The 18,249-nt window shown below is 38.4% G+C and overlaps 1 protein-coding gene across 1 annotated transcript in view; it reads left to right on the top strand.

The window, feature by feature from the left end:
• The window catches only part of ABCC11 (ATP binding cassette subfamily C member 11), a 152,133-nt gene that overhangs the window by 22,862 nt on the left and 111,022 nt on the right, over positions 1-18,249 (top strand). The window contains exons 10-12 of the mRNA XM_049787396.1: positions 2,366-2,626; positions 3,510-3,581; positions 6,439-6,563. Of these exons, the coding sequence (XP_049643353.1) occupies positions 2,366-2,626; positions 3,510-3,581; positions 6,439-6,563 (458 nt within the window). The remainder of the gene's footprint in view (positions 1-2,365; positions 2,627-3,509; positions 3,582-6,438; positions 6,564-18,249) is intronic.

Raw genomic sequence — 18,249 nt, 5'->3', positions numbered from 1 at the left:
AGTGGGTGAGCCAGTGGTGGGAGGAGCAGGGCAGAGATTTACCAACTGATGACAGATGATACTGATGGAGTGGGCTGTGCTGCCCATCACCCTGACCTGGTATGGCTCCAAACCCCCTCACTCACCAGAGCAACTACAATTCTCCCTTATTTCAGTCACCCATATCTCCTCTCTTGCACCAAAGCTTCTGACTGAGATTCATAATCATAAGGAGAGGAGTGGTTCCCTAAGCTAGGATACCTTTGTTGTCCACTGTATCTCTGTGACCCTGAAGCTGTCACTCAGTGCTCAGTAACCTGGGACTCAGGACTCTTGAACATTGGGGCACCAACTCCCAGTCAGAGAGAAGAAAGGTGTGTACTCTCAGAGAGTGTGTCAGTGCAGGTGAGAGGTGAGTGACTGCTGGGGCTGGAGAGGAGTTCCTGGTAGACTACATGACACTTTTCTTTGTGCTGCATGTGGCAGTGAAGGGCACAAACAAATTTGGATATTGAGAATTTACCAAGAATATGGGATAGTAGGCAGAATTCTTGGTTTTGTTTCCTGTGAGCCACATGTTTATTAGCATCTGTGATTGTGCATGCTTGCCACACTCATTTACGAACTTGAAGTACTTCTTAAATTTTACTTCATAAAATTTTATCATATGTAGCTCTTTTTGTTTGTTTGTTTATTTGTTTTTGGTCACACCCAACTATGCTCAGGGGTTACTCCTGGCTCTATGCTCAGAAATCGCTCCTGGCAGGCTTGGGGGACCATATGGGATGCCGCGATTCAAACCACCGTCCTTCTGCATGCAAGGCAAACACACTACCTCCATGCTATCTCTCCGGCCCCCTGTAGCTTATTTTTTTTTAAAGTAGGAAATGAAAACCATCATGTTTGAGACAGAGATTACTGTAGGAAAGGGTGTTGGAAACATAAAAGTCTCATTCACACCAAGCAGGGGTATGAGTGGGGCAAGGAGCTCACAAAAGAGGGGTGAGATTATTACTTGGCAAGTGATTGAAAGAAAACAACAGAACTTCTACAAAATTTGCCCATTTCCAGATAACTAAACAGATTAAAAGAGTTCATGGATGGGTGGTGTTCTTTACATGACTGAAACCCAAACACAATCATGTATGTAATCAAGGTGTTTAAATAAAAAAAAAAGAGTTCATGGAATCTCCAATGACTCAAATATTGGTATTCATTCATTTAAACATAAATAAAAAGGCCGGCTCTTTTCTCTAATAGTTTCCTGGAGCCAGAAAAATAGCTCAATGCACTGGAGAACATGCTTGCTTGTAAGAGACCCAGATTTGATCGTTCGCACGAATGATCCACAAGAGCTTCTGGGTGTGGTTCAATAAAAATTGAAAACAAACAAACAAACAACCCAGTAATTTCTTGTCTTGATTTTGTATAATGCTCTATACTAAATGTAAAAAGTTCAAATACTCTAAAAACAGAGAAAATAAAAATCATTTAATATACTCCAGAGATAATACTGTGATCCAAAATGTCAATAACTATCTTTCAAAACTCTAAATCTCTTCTCAATAGTTGGAGAGACAATACAGGCATTTACCTTGCATATATCTGAACCAGGTTCAATCCCTGGCAGTACATATGGTTCCCTGAGGCCCACCAGGAGTTTTTTCTGCATGCAGAGTCAAGTATAAACCCCTGAGCACACCAGGGCCCCTCCAAAGTAAACAATGACAAAAATTCTTCCTAAACTTATTTTCGGGTTGAGAATTGAGCATAATTGAAAGTTTACTTACCAGCCATCTTATTTGCTATTGATTTCGGGAGCTGGGGCCTTCATGTAGTAATAGTCAGTGCTGGGGACTGAACACAGAGTATGCACTTTACCACATACTTTATCACATGCTCTACCACATATGCCATATCCTCAGTCCTGCAGCTACCTGTACAGGGCCAGAAAACATGTAGATTAGTGCTTGTATTTACAAATAGGAGTAGAGGTATAAAGACAAGAGGCCTGGTCACAGTCAACTTTAGACTGATTGACCTAATAGTATTGGTGTATATATGAGCAATTAATTTTATTCTTAATGGAAATAAATAAAATTTAGTTAGAAAATTACACATCAATATGTTGATCAACAGATGTCACCAACTAAAATGAGGTGAATAAGGCCTGAATGTAAAAATAAAATGGAAAATAACTACTAGGGCAACTAATATGCAATTAGGTAAAGGAGTCTCCAAATATAAACATTGAATTTTTCTTTGAAATTTTCTCATTGATTCTGTTGGCAACACTGGTCTCTGACCAGGTCAGTGAAATGGGCACATGGTCCCTCTGGCCTAACGAATTGAATTCATCACCTTCTCTTTCTTTTTGTCCATGCAGAAGTTTTTTCTTCAGGAGAGCCCTGTTTTGTATGTCCAGTCATTGACAGACCCCCACCAAGCACTGCTTCTGGAGGGAGCCACCTTGTCATGGAAAAAATCCTGTCCTGGGATTATCAATGAGGCATTGGAGCTAGAAAGGAACGGACATAACCACGAAGGAATAACCAAGCCATCACCTCCACTGAGGGGCATTAGACCAGAGGATAAAAGGGATAACCAGGGCCCAGAACTGTACAAGATAAATCTGTTGGTGCCAAAGGTAACCATTTCATTGGATAGATGCTGCCAGCTACAAATATCTCCTTCAATTAACAAATTTTTCATGAAAGATAAATGTAGAAAGTCTTCCATACTTCACCATAAATTTATAACAATCACCTATAAAATTGTTTTACAATTAGAGTATACAATGTAGTATGCTTTGTGTGCTAGTCCTTGAGAAAATACAGGACACAAAGAAGAGAAGGGGATGGAGATATACTAATATGTATTAAGCTCTTCATATGTATCAAAACATATATTTTGAAGTGGTTATGAGGTGAGCTCAATATATCTGAATATATATCTATATATATATCAATATATCTGTACTTCTGCTAAATATTTGCCAGGAACAGTGTTTCAATTCTTACCTTATTTTGCCTCATTCTTCTGATAGAGATCAGAAGGTATTATAAAAACCTAGTAATTATAATACATGTTAAGTTGAAAAACACTATACATATGATCTCTATGTTGAGTGGTAGCTATATCTAAAACAGATTTAAAAAATCTAACAGTAATAGATATTAAAATCCATTACTTAGTCACCGTTTCCTTTTGCACTTACCACAGCTCTAAATTCCATCTTTGTGCAGTTTTCTCTAGCTTTAAAATCTCTGGGCTGCAATTCTGTAATCTTTCTGTGGCCCCACTTCAGTAAACAGAATAGAGACAAAACTCACTTCAGTATTTTTGTGGCCCATTCTTTTTAATCTACTATCTAAAGTTTTCCCACTTATCCTTAATATCAGGAAATTGAAATACTGTCTTTCAGGAACCTTTAGGCTCCTGTGCTTATCTTTATTGTATGTCTTTTGGGGGCCACTTTGGGCAAGTGGGAGTCTGTGCTAATCGTCTGTCTGTCATCTTTGGCTTTGTAGGGGACCATATTAGGAGTTTGTGGCAAGACAGGGAGTGGCAAGAGCAGCCTGCTGTCAGCCATTCTGGGGGAGGTAAGTGACTTTAAATCCTTATGTATCCACCCACAGGCAGAGCAGAAGCTCCCAAGACTGTGATCCTTTTAAGCAACACTAGCATTTTATTTCTTAAAGAGGATGTGTTTTATAAATCGAAAACACTGAGCATGTGGTGAAGGGGAGGTGAGTCTCTCCCTCTGAGGAACCTCTGACAATCTGCTCTTACCCCTTCTCAGCACTTACCTACCTTTCTTCTTAATGAGAAGTTATTAGGGTATATGGTCTCAATATTTTTGAAATATAAAATATTTTTGGTTTATTTCTTTGTTTTTGTTTTTTTGGGGGGCCATGCTTAGCCATGTCTAAGCTTACTTCTGTCTGTACTTTGGGATCATTTCTGAAGGGATTGGGGTCATATGTGGTACTGGGAATCAAGCGCAGATTAGACATGTAGAAGGCAAGCACCTTACCATCTTTTTTCTATCTTTCTGGCCTCTTCAATATTTAACGTGAAAATAATGGGGCCGGCAGGTGGCGCTTGAGGTAAGGTGTCTGGCTTGCAAGTGCTAGCCAAGGAAGGACCGCGGTTGGATCCCCGGGCGTCCCATGTGGTCCCCCCAAGCCAGGGGCAATTTCTGAGCCCTTAGCCAGGAGTAACCCCTGAGCATCAAATGGGTGTGGCCGACCCCCCCAAAAAAAAAGAAAAAAAAGAAAAGAAAGACCACTTCTCAAAGCCAAGTTTGAGGTGCCATGTGCCTTTCGAGAGACAGTGTCAGGTGTAGAATATGGAGGATAAAAGAACAAAGAAGAGCATGAGGTAGAGATGTGTGGAGAGGAGAACACACATAGAATGAAAGCGTATAGATGCCCACATAGAACTTCTGCCTTTAAGACTTGGGTTCACATTTCCACTCAATGAAGGTCCTCTTAGTATGAGTCATGTAGACAGGTACAGCCCAACCTTTCTCCACTTTAAAAAAAACCCCAAAACCCAAATATCTAAGGTTACGTTGTATACCTCCTTGTGTACAGCACCCTAAAATTACCAACCACTGTATGTTTTTGGCCTCTGGCCAATGTATGTTCTCAGTAATCCTTCCTCTCTCAGTTCCATCCTTGCCCTCACCTATAGGTATAGCCCTGCCTGCTCTCCTTCCTATGTCTGTGCTCTCTCCTTTTGGTTCCTCTCAACTCTTTCTCCAAATGCACATACCCTGTTCGTTACCCTAGAATATAGTCATGACCTTGGCTCAGTTCTTTCCCTGAATAGCTATCTAAATTCTTATTTCTTCATCTTGGACATACAATTACTTTTATCCAACTTCTCTGCATCTTCAAAGAAAATTATGCCACTTTAAGAAATAGTAAGATACGGGGCTGGAGCAGTGGCACAGTCAGTAAGGTATCTGCCTTGTGTGAGCTAGCCTAGGACGGACCGCTGTTCGATCCCTGGGCATCCCATATGGGCGATTTCTGAGCACATAGCCAGGAGTAGCCCCCGAGCATCACTGGGTGTGGCCCCCCCAAAAAAAAGAAATAGTAAGGTAGGGCTAGAGCAATAGTACAGTGAGGAAGGTGTTTGCCTTGCACACTGCCAACCTGTATTTAATTCCTCGCACCCCATGTGGTCTTCCAAGTCTGCCAGGATGATCCCTGACTTAACCATAGAACCAGGAGTAAGCCCTGCACATTTCCTGGTGTGACCCCAAAATTAAAATAAAATAGTAAGGGACTGAGAGATCGTACAGAGATTAAGGCTCTTGCCTTACATGTGATTGATGATGTTTTGAACATCAAGACCCCTCCTTCCAATAATAAAAATTATTCTATTTGTTTATTTTCATTGTGCTAGGCTCAAACATCGTACTTCTCACATTCTAAAAAATTAAAATACTTGTGATAATAATACTAGGCCTTTTGCCTTGCAAGCTTCATTTTTTCTCTGTGATGTAACTAACCCCATGAAGAAGGCATAGTTCCTAGGATCAATTCATAGATGGGCACAGAAGTCAGAGCCATGACCTGCCTAAGGTCAAGCAGGTTGAGTGGAGCAGGGACTTAGGCCCATCTATCATCTATCACAGTGAAGTTTCTTGTAAGCTTGCCTCAGGGCCACTACTCTTTGCAGTCAGGGGTGTTCATTTTCCTTTAGTAGTTAACCCCTTTCTTTCCAATACGTGGAGGGTGGGGGAAGAAACCAACTTAATGTTTCATCCTCATTAATTAAATCCTAACTCCAAATCAGAAATAGGAAACACAGGATAAGAAAAAATAAACAATAAGTTCTTAAACTGGGCGGTGCCAAAGGAATTACAATCTTTTTTAATACGTGTTTTAAAAATTCTCATTTAAAGGAAGGAAGAACATTACAATAAAGAACTATATATTAGTTTGACTACTAATAACATCCACACTTTTGCCACATCTGTGTGGATACACATTTTGTAGAACAATTTTAAATTACAGAAACTACAACACATTTTCAACTAAGTGGACACATTGTCCAAATTATAAGGGCATTTTTTCTTCTAACCACAATGCCATTGTTACACTTAACCTTAGAAATGATTCTGTGATATCTAGAGATGAATGAGATGTTCTGGAACTTTGATTCTCACTGTGAAAAGCATGGCAACAGTGCTTGCTAGAAGACAGGGCTCAAGAAATAAGAGGGGAAAGAATGGGTGTCTTCAAAGGAGACTTTGGATTCAATTGCAATATGACTTGACTCTAGAGGATATCTCATGTTTCCAGAAATGTAACTGATGGGTCAGGCAGGGTACAGACAAAATTTCCCTTTATAGAGAAGAACATCCAGGGCCTAGGTGGGCAGTGAGACAGGATCTGACCACGGAACCACCCCCATCCTGAGACTAGACTCATTCTTTTCCAGATGCACTTGTTGGAAGGTTCTGTGGGGGTTCATGGAAACTTGGCCTATGTTCCTCAGCAGGCCTGGATCATTGAGGGTAGCATCAAGGAAAATATCCTCCTTGGAAACCAGTACAACAAGACCAGGTAAGCTTCTGGGAGGGGCAGGGAAGGACTGGGATGTGTGAGTATTTGGGGAGATGGACTGCTGGCTGCTACCAGTGACCTGACAATGTGGAGTTTTACTGTGTTTTCACTTACATTGTGAGATTTCTATCTGGCTGTGAAAGATGGTACATACAAACTTTCAAGATCAAACACTGAAACTTCAGAGGCTAAGAATTATTTTATTAAAGATACAAAGCTTGTGGATATAATAGTGACACAAATGGACACCATTTTTCTTTTAGAAAACTTCATATTCAGCTATTACTCAGTGACTAAAAATTATTTTCCTTATCTAAGAAATGTTTTTTTAATGTCATTTGTATAGTTTAGTTTCAGATTATTAAGTGAATTGAATAGGTCTCACAAACAGGAGAGCTGAAATAATGCAGTTAGAGGAAATGAGTTCAGATTAATGACTCATAGCAAAGCACCACCTACCCCTTTCTATCTTATCCTATGCCTTGCTCCATCACAGAGTCCCAAAGTCCTGGTGCTGATCAGCTTGAGACATGCATTTGAAAATTGAAGTGATCTGTTCTCAAAACCAGCTGGATTCTTGCCTCTTTTGCTTGCTTGATTTTATGATATAGAGGTGTATAAACTGGCCTTCTTCAGTTGATTGTCATGTGAGCTCCTCTGGATCAGGTCCAGTAATAACTCATGATAACTCTGCTTTCCTTTTCACCCTCCCCCTTCCCCATTTCTCTTCATAAATTGCTAAACTTTGGGGGCATCATTGAACTGAGCATCCCAGCGATGCTATTATAAGTCACCAACCCTGACAAGTCTCTCTCCTAAATGTGCTTTGTGCTCTTGTGTTTATCTCATCTCTACTCTGCAGTTATTGCCTGTGACCTCCTACTGTTCACACTTCCCCTATCTCCTATCCCTGTCTCCAATCTTCTGCTTGTGCTTCTGTGCTTGAAGTCAAGAGGCAGCTTCTTACAACACAACTCCCATCTTGTCACTCTGTTTTCAGATAGAAAGTAGTTTTGAAATAGCAGTTAAAATATAATAATATAATATAATATAATTAATATAATATAATATAATAATAAATATAATATAATATAATATAATACTACCTTTTTAGCACAGCAAATCTATATGCATAGCTAATTTTACCTGTAAGCACAGAACTCAAGTATAAGTGTGTTCACACTGCATTGTTCACAGTAGTGAAAGAATGGAGCAACCAAAATATTTAGCACTAGAATGCCGCTGATTAAATTATTTTTGGTATAGCCATATATATGGTGTCATTAAAACAATATAAATCTATACATATTGCACACAAGCATATGACTAAAGTAGTAACTGCCATGGTCAAAAATATTAGGAAAACTCACTTTTCACAATCTTTATTTTGTTCAAATGTTTGTTAAATACATGCATGAAATTAAGTGTCATGGAGGAAGGAAATGGAAAAGGATTCCAGCATTGTGGATTTGGTTCTGCATTTAGTCACAACTTACCATTAAATGCAGAATCAACTCTGAGTTTCAGGACTACAATGTTCAAAAATCCATCACACCACCAGTGTTGACTTCTCTCTCCCAGTGTTCCCAGATTCTCTCCCAGTTCCCAGTTATTCCCCTTGGATGGCATTTTTTCAAGTTTGGTTATTGAAGTTTATGTCTTGCGTTGTTGACTCTGAAGTTTGTATATGCATTCCTATACATATACCACATCTGAACATGTATATACCTATACCATACCTCTATACCATCAATGAGATACGAGTTAACTCATTTTTGTTTTGAATTAGATTTCCCTAATAATAAGTGATAATGAGCATTTTTAATGTGCCTCTTTACTATTGTCAGTCTTCTTTAGAGAAATGTCTGTAATTTACTCCTGACATTTTTGGATATATGACATGAGTTGAGAAGAGAGGGACAGACAGAGATGGGATTTTTGTTGTTGTTGGTTTATTTATTTATTTATTTATTTATTTTTGTTTTTTGGGCAACACCTGGTGATGCTCAGGTGTTACTCCTGGTTATGTGCTCAGAAATCACTCCTGGCTTGGGAACACCATGGGATAGAACTGCAGTCTGTACTGGGTCAGCAGTGTGCAAGGCAAATGCCCTACCACTGTGCCACTGCTCCAGCCTCAGAGATTTTTGAAATTATTAATGAATGTTGGATCTTGTCAAAAGCTTTTTCTGCATCAATTGATATAATCATATGGTTACTTCCTTGCATTAATGTGGTGTATTAATTGATTTGCATATCTTGAACCATCTTTGTGTTCCCAGTATGAAACTGGGAATTTGAGATTGATTGAGGTGTATGATATATTGATATGTTGTTGTATTTGGTTAGCTAAAATTTTTGTCAGATTTTAGCATCAATGTTCATGAAAGAGATTGGTCTGAAAATTACTTTTCTGTAAATGTTTTTGTCTGCCTAGGGTATTAAGTGTTATGTTAGCTTCATAGTAGGTGTTAGGAAAGATTTCTGTGTCTTTAATGTTTTGGAAGAGCTTAAGGATTAAGGTAGTATGTCTTCACTGAAAGGTTGGTAGAACTCACCAGAAAACCCATCTGGACCAGGACTTTTGTTCTTGGGGCAATTCTTAAGTACTATTTAGATTTCCTTATTTGTGATTGGCCTCATAAACATTTTAAAAAATATAAAGTATTGTTATTTACAGTTATTCATAGTCAAGTTTTAGACATACAATATTCCACCACCAGTGACAACCTCCTTCCACTAATGTTCCTAGAGTTCCTCCCATACCTTCCCTTCTCCCTAGCCTGCCATCCTAACAGGCATCATTCCAAGTTTGATTGTTAAAGTTTAGTCTCAATGTTTCATTGTTCTTGACCCAGTGGTTTGGATATTTAGTTCTGTCTTTCCTTAACACTACCCCAGAGTCCCCTTTACCAATGTTTACCATTATTCCACATCTCTCTTTATCTTCCAACATGCTATTACTTTCCTTCTCCTCACTATATCTGGGGCCAAGAATGTTCTTTACAATCCCCATTTAAAAATTGCATTTTCTTATGCAGTTATTCTAAATACCACATGTAAGTGATATTATTTTGTATTTCTTCTTCTTCTTTTCTTCTTCCTCTTCTTCTTCTTCTTCTTCTTCTTCTTCTTCTTCTTCTTCTTCTTCTTCTTCTTCTTCTTCTTCTTCTTCTTCTCCTCCTCCTTCTCCTTCTCCTCCTTCTTCTTCTTCTTCTTCTTCTTCTTCTTCTTCTTCTTCTTCTTCTTCTTCTTCTTCTTCTTCTTCTTCTTCTTTTGGTTTACTTAGTTTAAATAACATCTTCCAATTCCATCATGTTGCAGCAAATTGCTGCAGAAAAAAAGAAAAAAAGAAAAAGTACAGTAGCAAATACATTTGTGACAATTACTATATCTCCAATAAAGTCATTAATACAGTGGGAGAAGTTTTAGTGAGCTCTTTTTATTAGCTGTCCATTCTGTTAAAATAATATTACTTTAGAAATGATAGCATCAAACAAATGAAACTGTCCAGAAATTTAAAGCACTGTTTCTGATAGATACTATGAGTTTTAGGGTCATGTATTCAGCTGTCAGGCCTCCTGAAACAATGAAGATACTGGGGTAAGGTGTCTGCACTTACTACAAAAAGCCCTCGTGATATCATCCACCAAGCTGGCCTATCTGAAGTGTGGTCAGATCAATGTCCTTGAAGGGAATCATAAAGGGTCAGTGATGAAGCAGAGTCATCAGGGAAGTTGTGATTCTTGGTGATGGAGGCAGCAAGAATGGCTTTGGCAGGGGTGAAGGATTCCTTTCAAGATGACCAGCTTTGTGCTGCATTGGCTGGTGAAGCCATAATCTTAAAAGAGTGAATCTATGGAGCTGGACTCATTCAAACATGGCAACTGCTAAGAATTTATTTTTCACTATATCTCGGCCAACACAAATTGTACCTAGTATTTTTATATTTACCATACTCGTTGGTATAAGATTGTCTCATTGTCATCTTGATTTGATTTCCCTAATGTTTAGTGAGAATGAGCATTTTTTCATATGCCTATTGGCCATCATTGGTCTTCATCAGAGCGGTGTCTACTCATTTTCTCTCCCTATTTTTTGATGAGGTCTTTAGATTTTGGGGAGTAAATCTTTGTGAGTCCATTATATAATCCTAGATATAACCCCTTATCTGATGTGTTGAGTGCAAATATTTTCTCCTACACAGTTAACCCTCTTTTCATTTTAACTCCTGTTTCTTTTGCCATCTAGAAACTTTTGAGTTTGATGTAGCCCCACTTATTCATAGTTGCTTTTGAAGCCTTTGCCATTTGTACTATATCATTGAAAGACTCCTTTGAGGTCTAAGCATTGGAATACTCCTACTTTATTTTCCTCAAAGTACATGATAGATTCAGGTCTGATCTCAAGGTCTTTGTTCAACTTTGAGTTGACTTTTCTGTAAAGCATGAGATATAGATCCAAATTAAATTTCTTGCATGTGGTTACCCAATTCTTTTGATACCATTTGTTGAAGAGGCTGTCTTTATTCTATTTCATGTTATCAGCTCTTTTGTAAAAAATTAGTTGACAATATATTTGAGGGTTTGTCATTGAATATTATATTCTGACCCATTGGTCTGAAAGTCTGTCTTTTTTCTAATACCATGCTGTTTGAATCACCATGACTTTGTAGAATAGTTACGTAATGAGATTTTCCCAGTTTCTTACTTTTAGTATAGTTCTGGCTATCCAGGAATTTATATGATTCCACACAAACTATAATTGACTGTCCTAAATCCTTGAAAAATGTTTTTTCCCCTGAATTTGGATAGGGAGTGCACTGAATCTATTAGTAGTTTAGGTTAAGTATATATATATATATATATATATATAATTGATTCTTTCAATCCTTAATCATGAAATTCTTTTCCATTTTCTTAGACTTTAATTTTTTTCTGTTTTTGGGCCACATCTGCTGATGCTCAGGAGTAATTCCAGGCTATGTGCTGAGAAGCTGAGAAATAGCTCCTGGCTTGGGGGACCATATGGCACGATTGAACCCAGGTCCATCCTGGGTCAACCACATGCAAGGCAAATGCCCCACCACTGCTCTATCTCCTTTGTCCCTTTAATTTTTTTCTTAAGTGTTTTGAAATTTTCATGATATAGTTCTCTTACTTCTTTATTAATTTAATTCCTAAGTACTTGATGATTTTTTAACATTATTTTAAATGGGATAGACTCTTTTTTTTGGGGGGGGGAATGCCTTTATTTTGGGTTAATAGCTGGGTGTCATTTTACAAAGTCCCATTACAGTTGAGGGGCAGGAGTGGGAGACTTGGGCCCCAGGTAAATGCAACCACTTCTGAGACACAAGTAGATCCTTGTGAAGAATAAGGGAGCAGAGGAAAGGAGGGTAGGCAGCCCATTTGGAGTTGGGTGTTTAATAACGGTGTTCTAAGTGCTTCTCTGTTAAAAATGGCTGCAGAGGGAAGCCTGAAAATGTGACTCAGGTTTCTGGGGGCTTCAGCTTCCGGTTTTTGGGCCACACTCATGATGCTTAGGGGTCGCTCCTGGCTTGGGGGGAGGCATATGAGACGCCTGGGGATCGAACCGTGGTCTGTCTCAGGTTAGTGCGTTGCAAGGCCAACGCCCTGCCACTGCACCACCACTCTGGCCCCAGCTTTCTCTTTTTAAGATGAAGAGGCCATTAGCTAGCCTACCTGTGGTGGGTGTGTGATCAGTCTCTGGCTGAGTGTGAAGAGCAGGCTGAATGCAATGGTTGAAGAGCTCTGAGAAGCTGAATGGCCCAGTGTATTGATGATGACTTGTGCAGACAGAAAGGTTCTGAAAGTGCTCCAGAAATAATGATTGGGGCAGGCATGTTCTTCTCTCTTCTTTATGTCTTTGCGTCTTTGTGTCTTTTTCTTTCTTTCTTTCTTTCTTTCTTTCTTTCTTTCTTTCTTTCTTTCTTTCTTTCTTTCTTTCTTTCTTTCTTTCTTTCTTCTTCTCTTCTTTCTTTCTTTCTATCTTTCTTTCATTTCATTCTATCTTTCCTTTCTTTCTTTCTTTCTTTTTCTTTCTTTCTTCTTTCATTCTTATTCTTTCTTTCGATTCTTTCTTTCTTTCTTTGTCTTTCTTTCTTTCTTTCTTTCCTTTCTCTTCTTTCTTTCTTTCTTTCTTTCTTTCTTTCTTTCTTCTTTCTTTCTTCTTTCTTTCTTTTCTTTCTTTCTTTCTTTCTTTCTTTCTTCTCTTTTCTTTCTTTCTTCTTTCTTTCTTTTCTTTCTTTCTTCTTTCTTTCTTTCTTTCTTCTTTCTACTTTCTTTCTTTCTTTCTTTCTTTCTTTCTTTCTTTTCTCTTTCTTCTGTCTTTTTCTTTCTTTCTTTCTTTCTTTCTTTCTTTCTTTCTTCTCTTTCTTCTCTTTCTTTCTTCTTTCTTTCTCTCTTCTTTCTTTCCTTCTCTTTCTTTCTTTCTTCTTTCTTCTTTCTTTCCCTTTCTTTCTTTCTTTCTATCTTTCTTTCTTTCTTTCTTTCTTTCTTTCTTTCTTTCTTTCTTTCTTTCTTTCTTTCTTTCTTTCTTTCTTTCTTTCTTTCTTTCTTTCTTTCTCTCTTCTTTCTTTCCTTTCTTTCTTTCTTTCTTTCTTTCTTTCTTTCTTTCTTTCTTTCTCTTCTTTCTTTCTTTCTTTCTTTCTTTCTTTCTTTCTTTCTTTCTTTCTTTCTTTCTTCTTTCTCTTTCTTTCTCTCTTCTTCTCTTCTCTTCTTTCTTTTTTCTTTCTTTCTTTCTTTCTTTCTTTCTTTCTTTCTTTCTTTCTTTCTTTCTTTTCTCTTTCTTTCTTTCTTCTTTCTTTCTTTCTTTCTTTCTTTCTTTCTTTCTTTCTTTCTTTCTTTCTTTCTTTCTTTCTTTCTTTCTTTCTTCTTCTTCCTTCCTTCCTTCCTTCCTTCCTTCCTTCCTTCCTTCCTTCCTTCCTTCCTTCCTTCCTTCCTTCCTTCCTTCTTTCCTTCCTTCCTTCCTTCTTTCTTTCTTTCTTTCTTTCTTTCTTTCTTTCTTTCTTTCTTTCTTTTTTAAATTTTTATTTTTAAGTATGAGAACAAGGATGCAAAGAAAGAGGACAAGGTAAAGTTACAGTGGAAGGAAAATCACCCATAACATAATTCTCAGAAGTCCCCTTGCTGATATCTTAACTTTGAAATTTCAGCCAAAGAACATTAAGACAGAATCCATGTACAATTACTTTGTCCCTCAAGTCCCCAGATTGTAACACATTATAATATTTCTTAACAGCACACAAGGCAATCCAAAGCCATAAAACTTACGTAACTCCTTAAACATTACAGGCATAGTATTTTCTTACATTTCCATATACATGCATATTAGCTTAAGTTAACCTCAAATTTTAAGTGAGTTCTTTTTAAGGATTAGAGTCAAAGGAGCACAGTAAAAATGGTGTTAGAGTGGCAATTGTTGTTTGCATAGGCCCACCAAAATATGAGGGACATGGAAAGAAATAACCTTGGCCTAAATACAAGTCTTGTGCCTGAAGTTTCCTGGCACAAGACTAACTCTAGGCTCCAGGCAAGCTAGATCGTCCAATCCAAGACATTGTCTGTAGTGCCAACACACTTTTATTTTTCACACAGTCTCTGTTGTTGGTATCATGTTTCTGTATTAAAGATCCTGGAATCTGCATATCCTACATTGAAGTCAGGATGTGGAGCGTCCTCTCCTTTCACCTCACAATCAAAGGGCAATGCAGGGAGCCCTGTCCTGTAAGCAGGTCATTGTTGTTGTTAAGTCTTCTCAGTGTTAAGGGAAGTCTCTTTTGAGCAGGTCGATGTCTGAGCAGTGTAGGGTCTTCCATGGTAGAGGACTGCTTCCAGGTGATGTTATAGACCAGCCTGGATTTTTTGTGGATGGCTTCCCTGGTTCAGGGGAGAATGGAAAATGCCCTTTCTTATGAGGTCTGTGCCAGGTCGTTATGTCAATGTTCAGGGTGTAAGGTTTCTTTGCACTACAAGATTTGTGTGTTCCAATCTCTATTAGATAGGATCTTATTTGTATGTATAATATTTTCCCATTTTAATGTGCCTATGCAAATAAGAAGCAATGCCACGTGGTGTTATTGTCGCATATGGGGCCATAAGAACAATTCCAATTATTCCCATGATATGGTTCAATCATAAGCATTAAACTGGGGGACTCTTTCACCAAAATTCCTCGTTAAACAGCTCAAAAAAAGAAGATATAAAGTGGTTAGAATCGTCACTGTATAAGACAACATTTAGTAAGAATCATAGCTGTCAGAGAAGAAACACAAAATATTCTAAAGAAATACGTGTCCATTAAATGTATCTTGAAACAGTTTGGGGTTGTCATACACAATGCACAGATTTGGACTGTGATTAGGATTGTACACTACTAAAGTTAAAAAGAGTAATGTAGGTTAGTGACGTTTGGGAGGGGGTTAGAGAGTTAAGGAGTAAAAAAGAGCTTCGTAGGGGTGTGGGAAAGGGCAGAATGCAAAATGAACATTCTGTATATGCAAAACATAACAAAAGAAAAAAAATACTCTTAATACATGAAGTACGCGCGGGGCGTGAGCGCGTGGGGTTCTGTAGTTTTTGGATGCCTAGGGAGGAATTTCTCACCCCTCCCCCCAGGGCCTGATTAACCAGGCGTGGCCCTGAAGACCCGCCTGGTGTGGGGGGAATCTTGTTCACCTGGACTAAGTGGTCAGCCCAGGGGTCCTATGGCTAGCTGTCCTGCCCAGAGCCCCCAACATACCAGTCAAACACCCCAGAAATCCTGGCATGTGGAGTGTTCTGAGCCCAGCCGTGCCTCTGTAGTTTTTGGATGCCTAGGGAGGAATTTCTCACCCCCTCCCCCCTAGGGCCCGATTAACCAGGCGTGGCCCTGAAGACCCGCCTGGGGGATAGACTCTTAAACTCTTTTTCCTTTGATTCATTATTTGTGTAAATGAATGCAACAGATTTTTGTGTGTTGAATTCGTTGCCGGTCTTATTTTTGTTATTTATTGTTTTGTTTGCTTATTGTTTCTAGGAACTTTTTAAAAAATAAAATCTTTTTTTAGTTTTCTTTTTTTTAAATTAATATCTTAATTTAAACACCTTGATTACAAACATGATTATGGTTGGGTTTCAGTCATGTAAAGAACACCCCCCTTGGGCCTGGAGAGATAGCACAGTGGCGTTTGCCTCGCAAGCAGCCGATCCAGGACCAAAGGTGGTTGGTTTGAATCCCGGTGTCCCATATGGTCCCCCATGCCTGCCAGGAGCTATTTTTGAGCAGACAGCCAGGAGTAACCCCTGAGCACCGACGGGTGTGACCCAAAAACCAAAAAAAAAAAAAAAAAAAAAAAAGAATACCCCCCCTTCACCAGTGCAACAATCCCATCACCAATGTCCCAAATCTCCCTCCTCCCCCCCAAAATGAAATCTTTAGGATCTTTAATGTATATCATTAGGTCATCTACAAATAGAGATAATTTGACTTTCTCTTTTCTGTGGATCCTTTTAATTTTTTGAGTATTTTAATTATAAATGAGAGTTAGATCTTGTCAAATGTTTTCATCTTTCCTTATTGATATGGTGTATGATGTTAATTGATTTGCACATATTGAACTATCTTTGCATCCCAAGAATGAAATCCACATGATTATGATATACAATTTTTTTGATGTCTGATAGATAGGGTTTGCTAAGATTTGTTGAGAAATTTTGCATCAATGTTTATTGGGAAAATTTTCTCCTTTGATAGTATCTCTGTCAGCTTTGGGTACTAGCATAATGTTTTATAGAAAATGTTAGAGAGGCTTCCTTTTTCTTCAATATTTTGGACAAGTTTAAGAATTAATGGCACTAATTTTTCTCTGAATGTTTGATAAAACTCACCCATAAACCCTTTTGGGTCTGAACGTATATACTTGGGAGATTCTTAATTATCGTTTTTTGTTTTTTTTTTTTGTCACAACCGGTGATGCTCAGGGGTTACTCCTGGCTATGTGTTCAGATATCGCTCCTGGGTTGGGGGACCACATGGGATGCGGGGGGCGGGGGGAATCGAACTGCGGTCCATCCCAGGCTGCGCGTGCAAGGCAGATGCCTTACCGCTTGTGCCAGTGCTGTAGCCCCATTAATTAGTCTTTTAATTTCTTTGCTTGTGATTGGCCTGTTTTGTTTCTCTACTTCCTTCTTATTCAGTTTTGAGTGATTATATGCTTTCAGAAATCTGCTCATATAAATAAATAGTGTCCAGCATTGGCTTATTTATTTTTTAGGTTGAATACAATTTTGTATAAGTATGGCTGTCCCATTTTGTTTTCTATTGGATAGTATAATTGTTTTTCATCCTTTTGCTCTGCTGTGATTTTAGATGTGTTTCCTGTAAGCACCAAATGAATAAGTTTTTTTTTTCTAATCCAACCTTTCACTCTGTGTCTTTTGATGGGAGAGTTTAATTCATTGGCACTCAAAGAAACTATTGACTGAAAGGGTTGTTATGCCATTTCATTGTGTAGGGTTGTTGTTTTTACAATTGTTTACTTGGTTTATATGAGTAGCCTTCCAGTAGTTCATTTAGAGTCAGTTTGGATTTTGAAAATAGTGCTAGTTCCTTTTTGTCTGAGAATGTTTTTTTAATCCTCTCCTCCCATATAAATGAGAGGTTTTCTGGGTAGTTGACTTTAAGAAGAAAACTTCTTTCATTCAGTAGTTTGAATATATCAAGCTATTATTTTCTTTACTGGACCACTTTATATAGTTTCATTTGGTTTAATTTTGATTCTTTTTTTATTTTTATTTTTTTTATTTTTTGGGTCATACCCAGCAGTGCTCATCAGGGGTTACTCCTGGCACAATGCTCAGAAATCGCTCCTGGCAGGCTCGGGGGACCATATGGGATGCCAGGATTCAAACCATCATCCTTCTGCATGCAAGGCAAATGCCTTACCTTCATGCTATCTCTCCGGCCCCCTTGATTTTGATTCTTATATTTGATTTGGTTTGATTCTTGTATTCTTTCCTTTATATTTAAGGTCTTCTTCTCTCTTACTTCTTTTTTTTTTGTTTTTGTTTTTGTTTTTGGGCCACACCCGGTGATGCTCAGGGGTTACTCCTGGCTATGTGCTCAGAAGTCGCTCCTGGCTTAGGGGACCATATGGGATGCTGGGGCTCTCTTACTTCTTTAAGAAGCCCATCTCTCTCTTTGATTTTTGCCATTTTGATTATTATATATCTTGGTGGTGTTCTGTTTGAGTTTATTTTGTTTGGTCTCCTTTGGTCTCTTAATTTACACAGCTGCCTCTTTCCAAAGAGTACAGTTTTCTTCTATTATCTCTCCCACTACTTGTTCTTCCCCTTTTTCTTTTTCCTTTATTTCTTGCATTCCTATAATTTGAAGATTATTTACCAAAACCAACAACACTTAGAGTTAGTGGGGTTGAAGAGCTAAAATTGTTTCACTGACTTTTTTAGTGTCTGTACTGTTTTGAGTTCGAGTGGTGGGTGGTGGTACAGGGGTTTTGTGGGTCCAGGGGACCCAGAGAAGTCACATATGGTGCAGGGCAACATGGAGGGAAGAGGGTTACAGCCCTTGATGCACCACTTCTGAAAATGACACAGAACTTGCAGCGATATAAAATGGGGATTCAAAATGAATTCAGTAGACTAGAATAGCCTCTTCTTGATTC

Source organism: Suncus etruscus, chromosome 14, assembly GCF_024139225.1.
Source record: "Suncus etruscus isolate mSunEtr1 chromosome 14, mSunEtr1.pri.cur, whole genome shotgun sequence".
Taxonomy (NCBI): domain Eukaryota; kingdom Metazoa; phylum Chordata; class Mammalia; order Eulipotyphla; family Soricidae; genus Suncus; species Suncus etruscus.
This window is presented reverse-complemented; position numbering and strand designations above follow the sequence as displayed.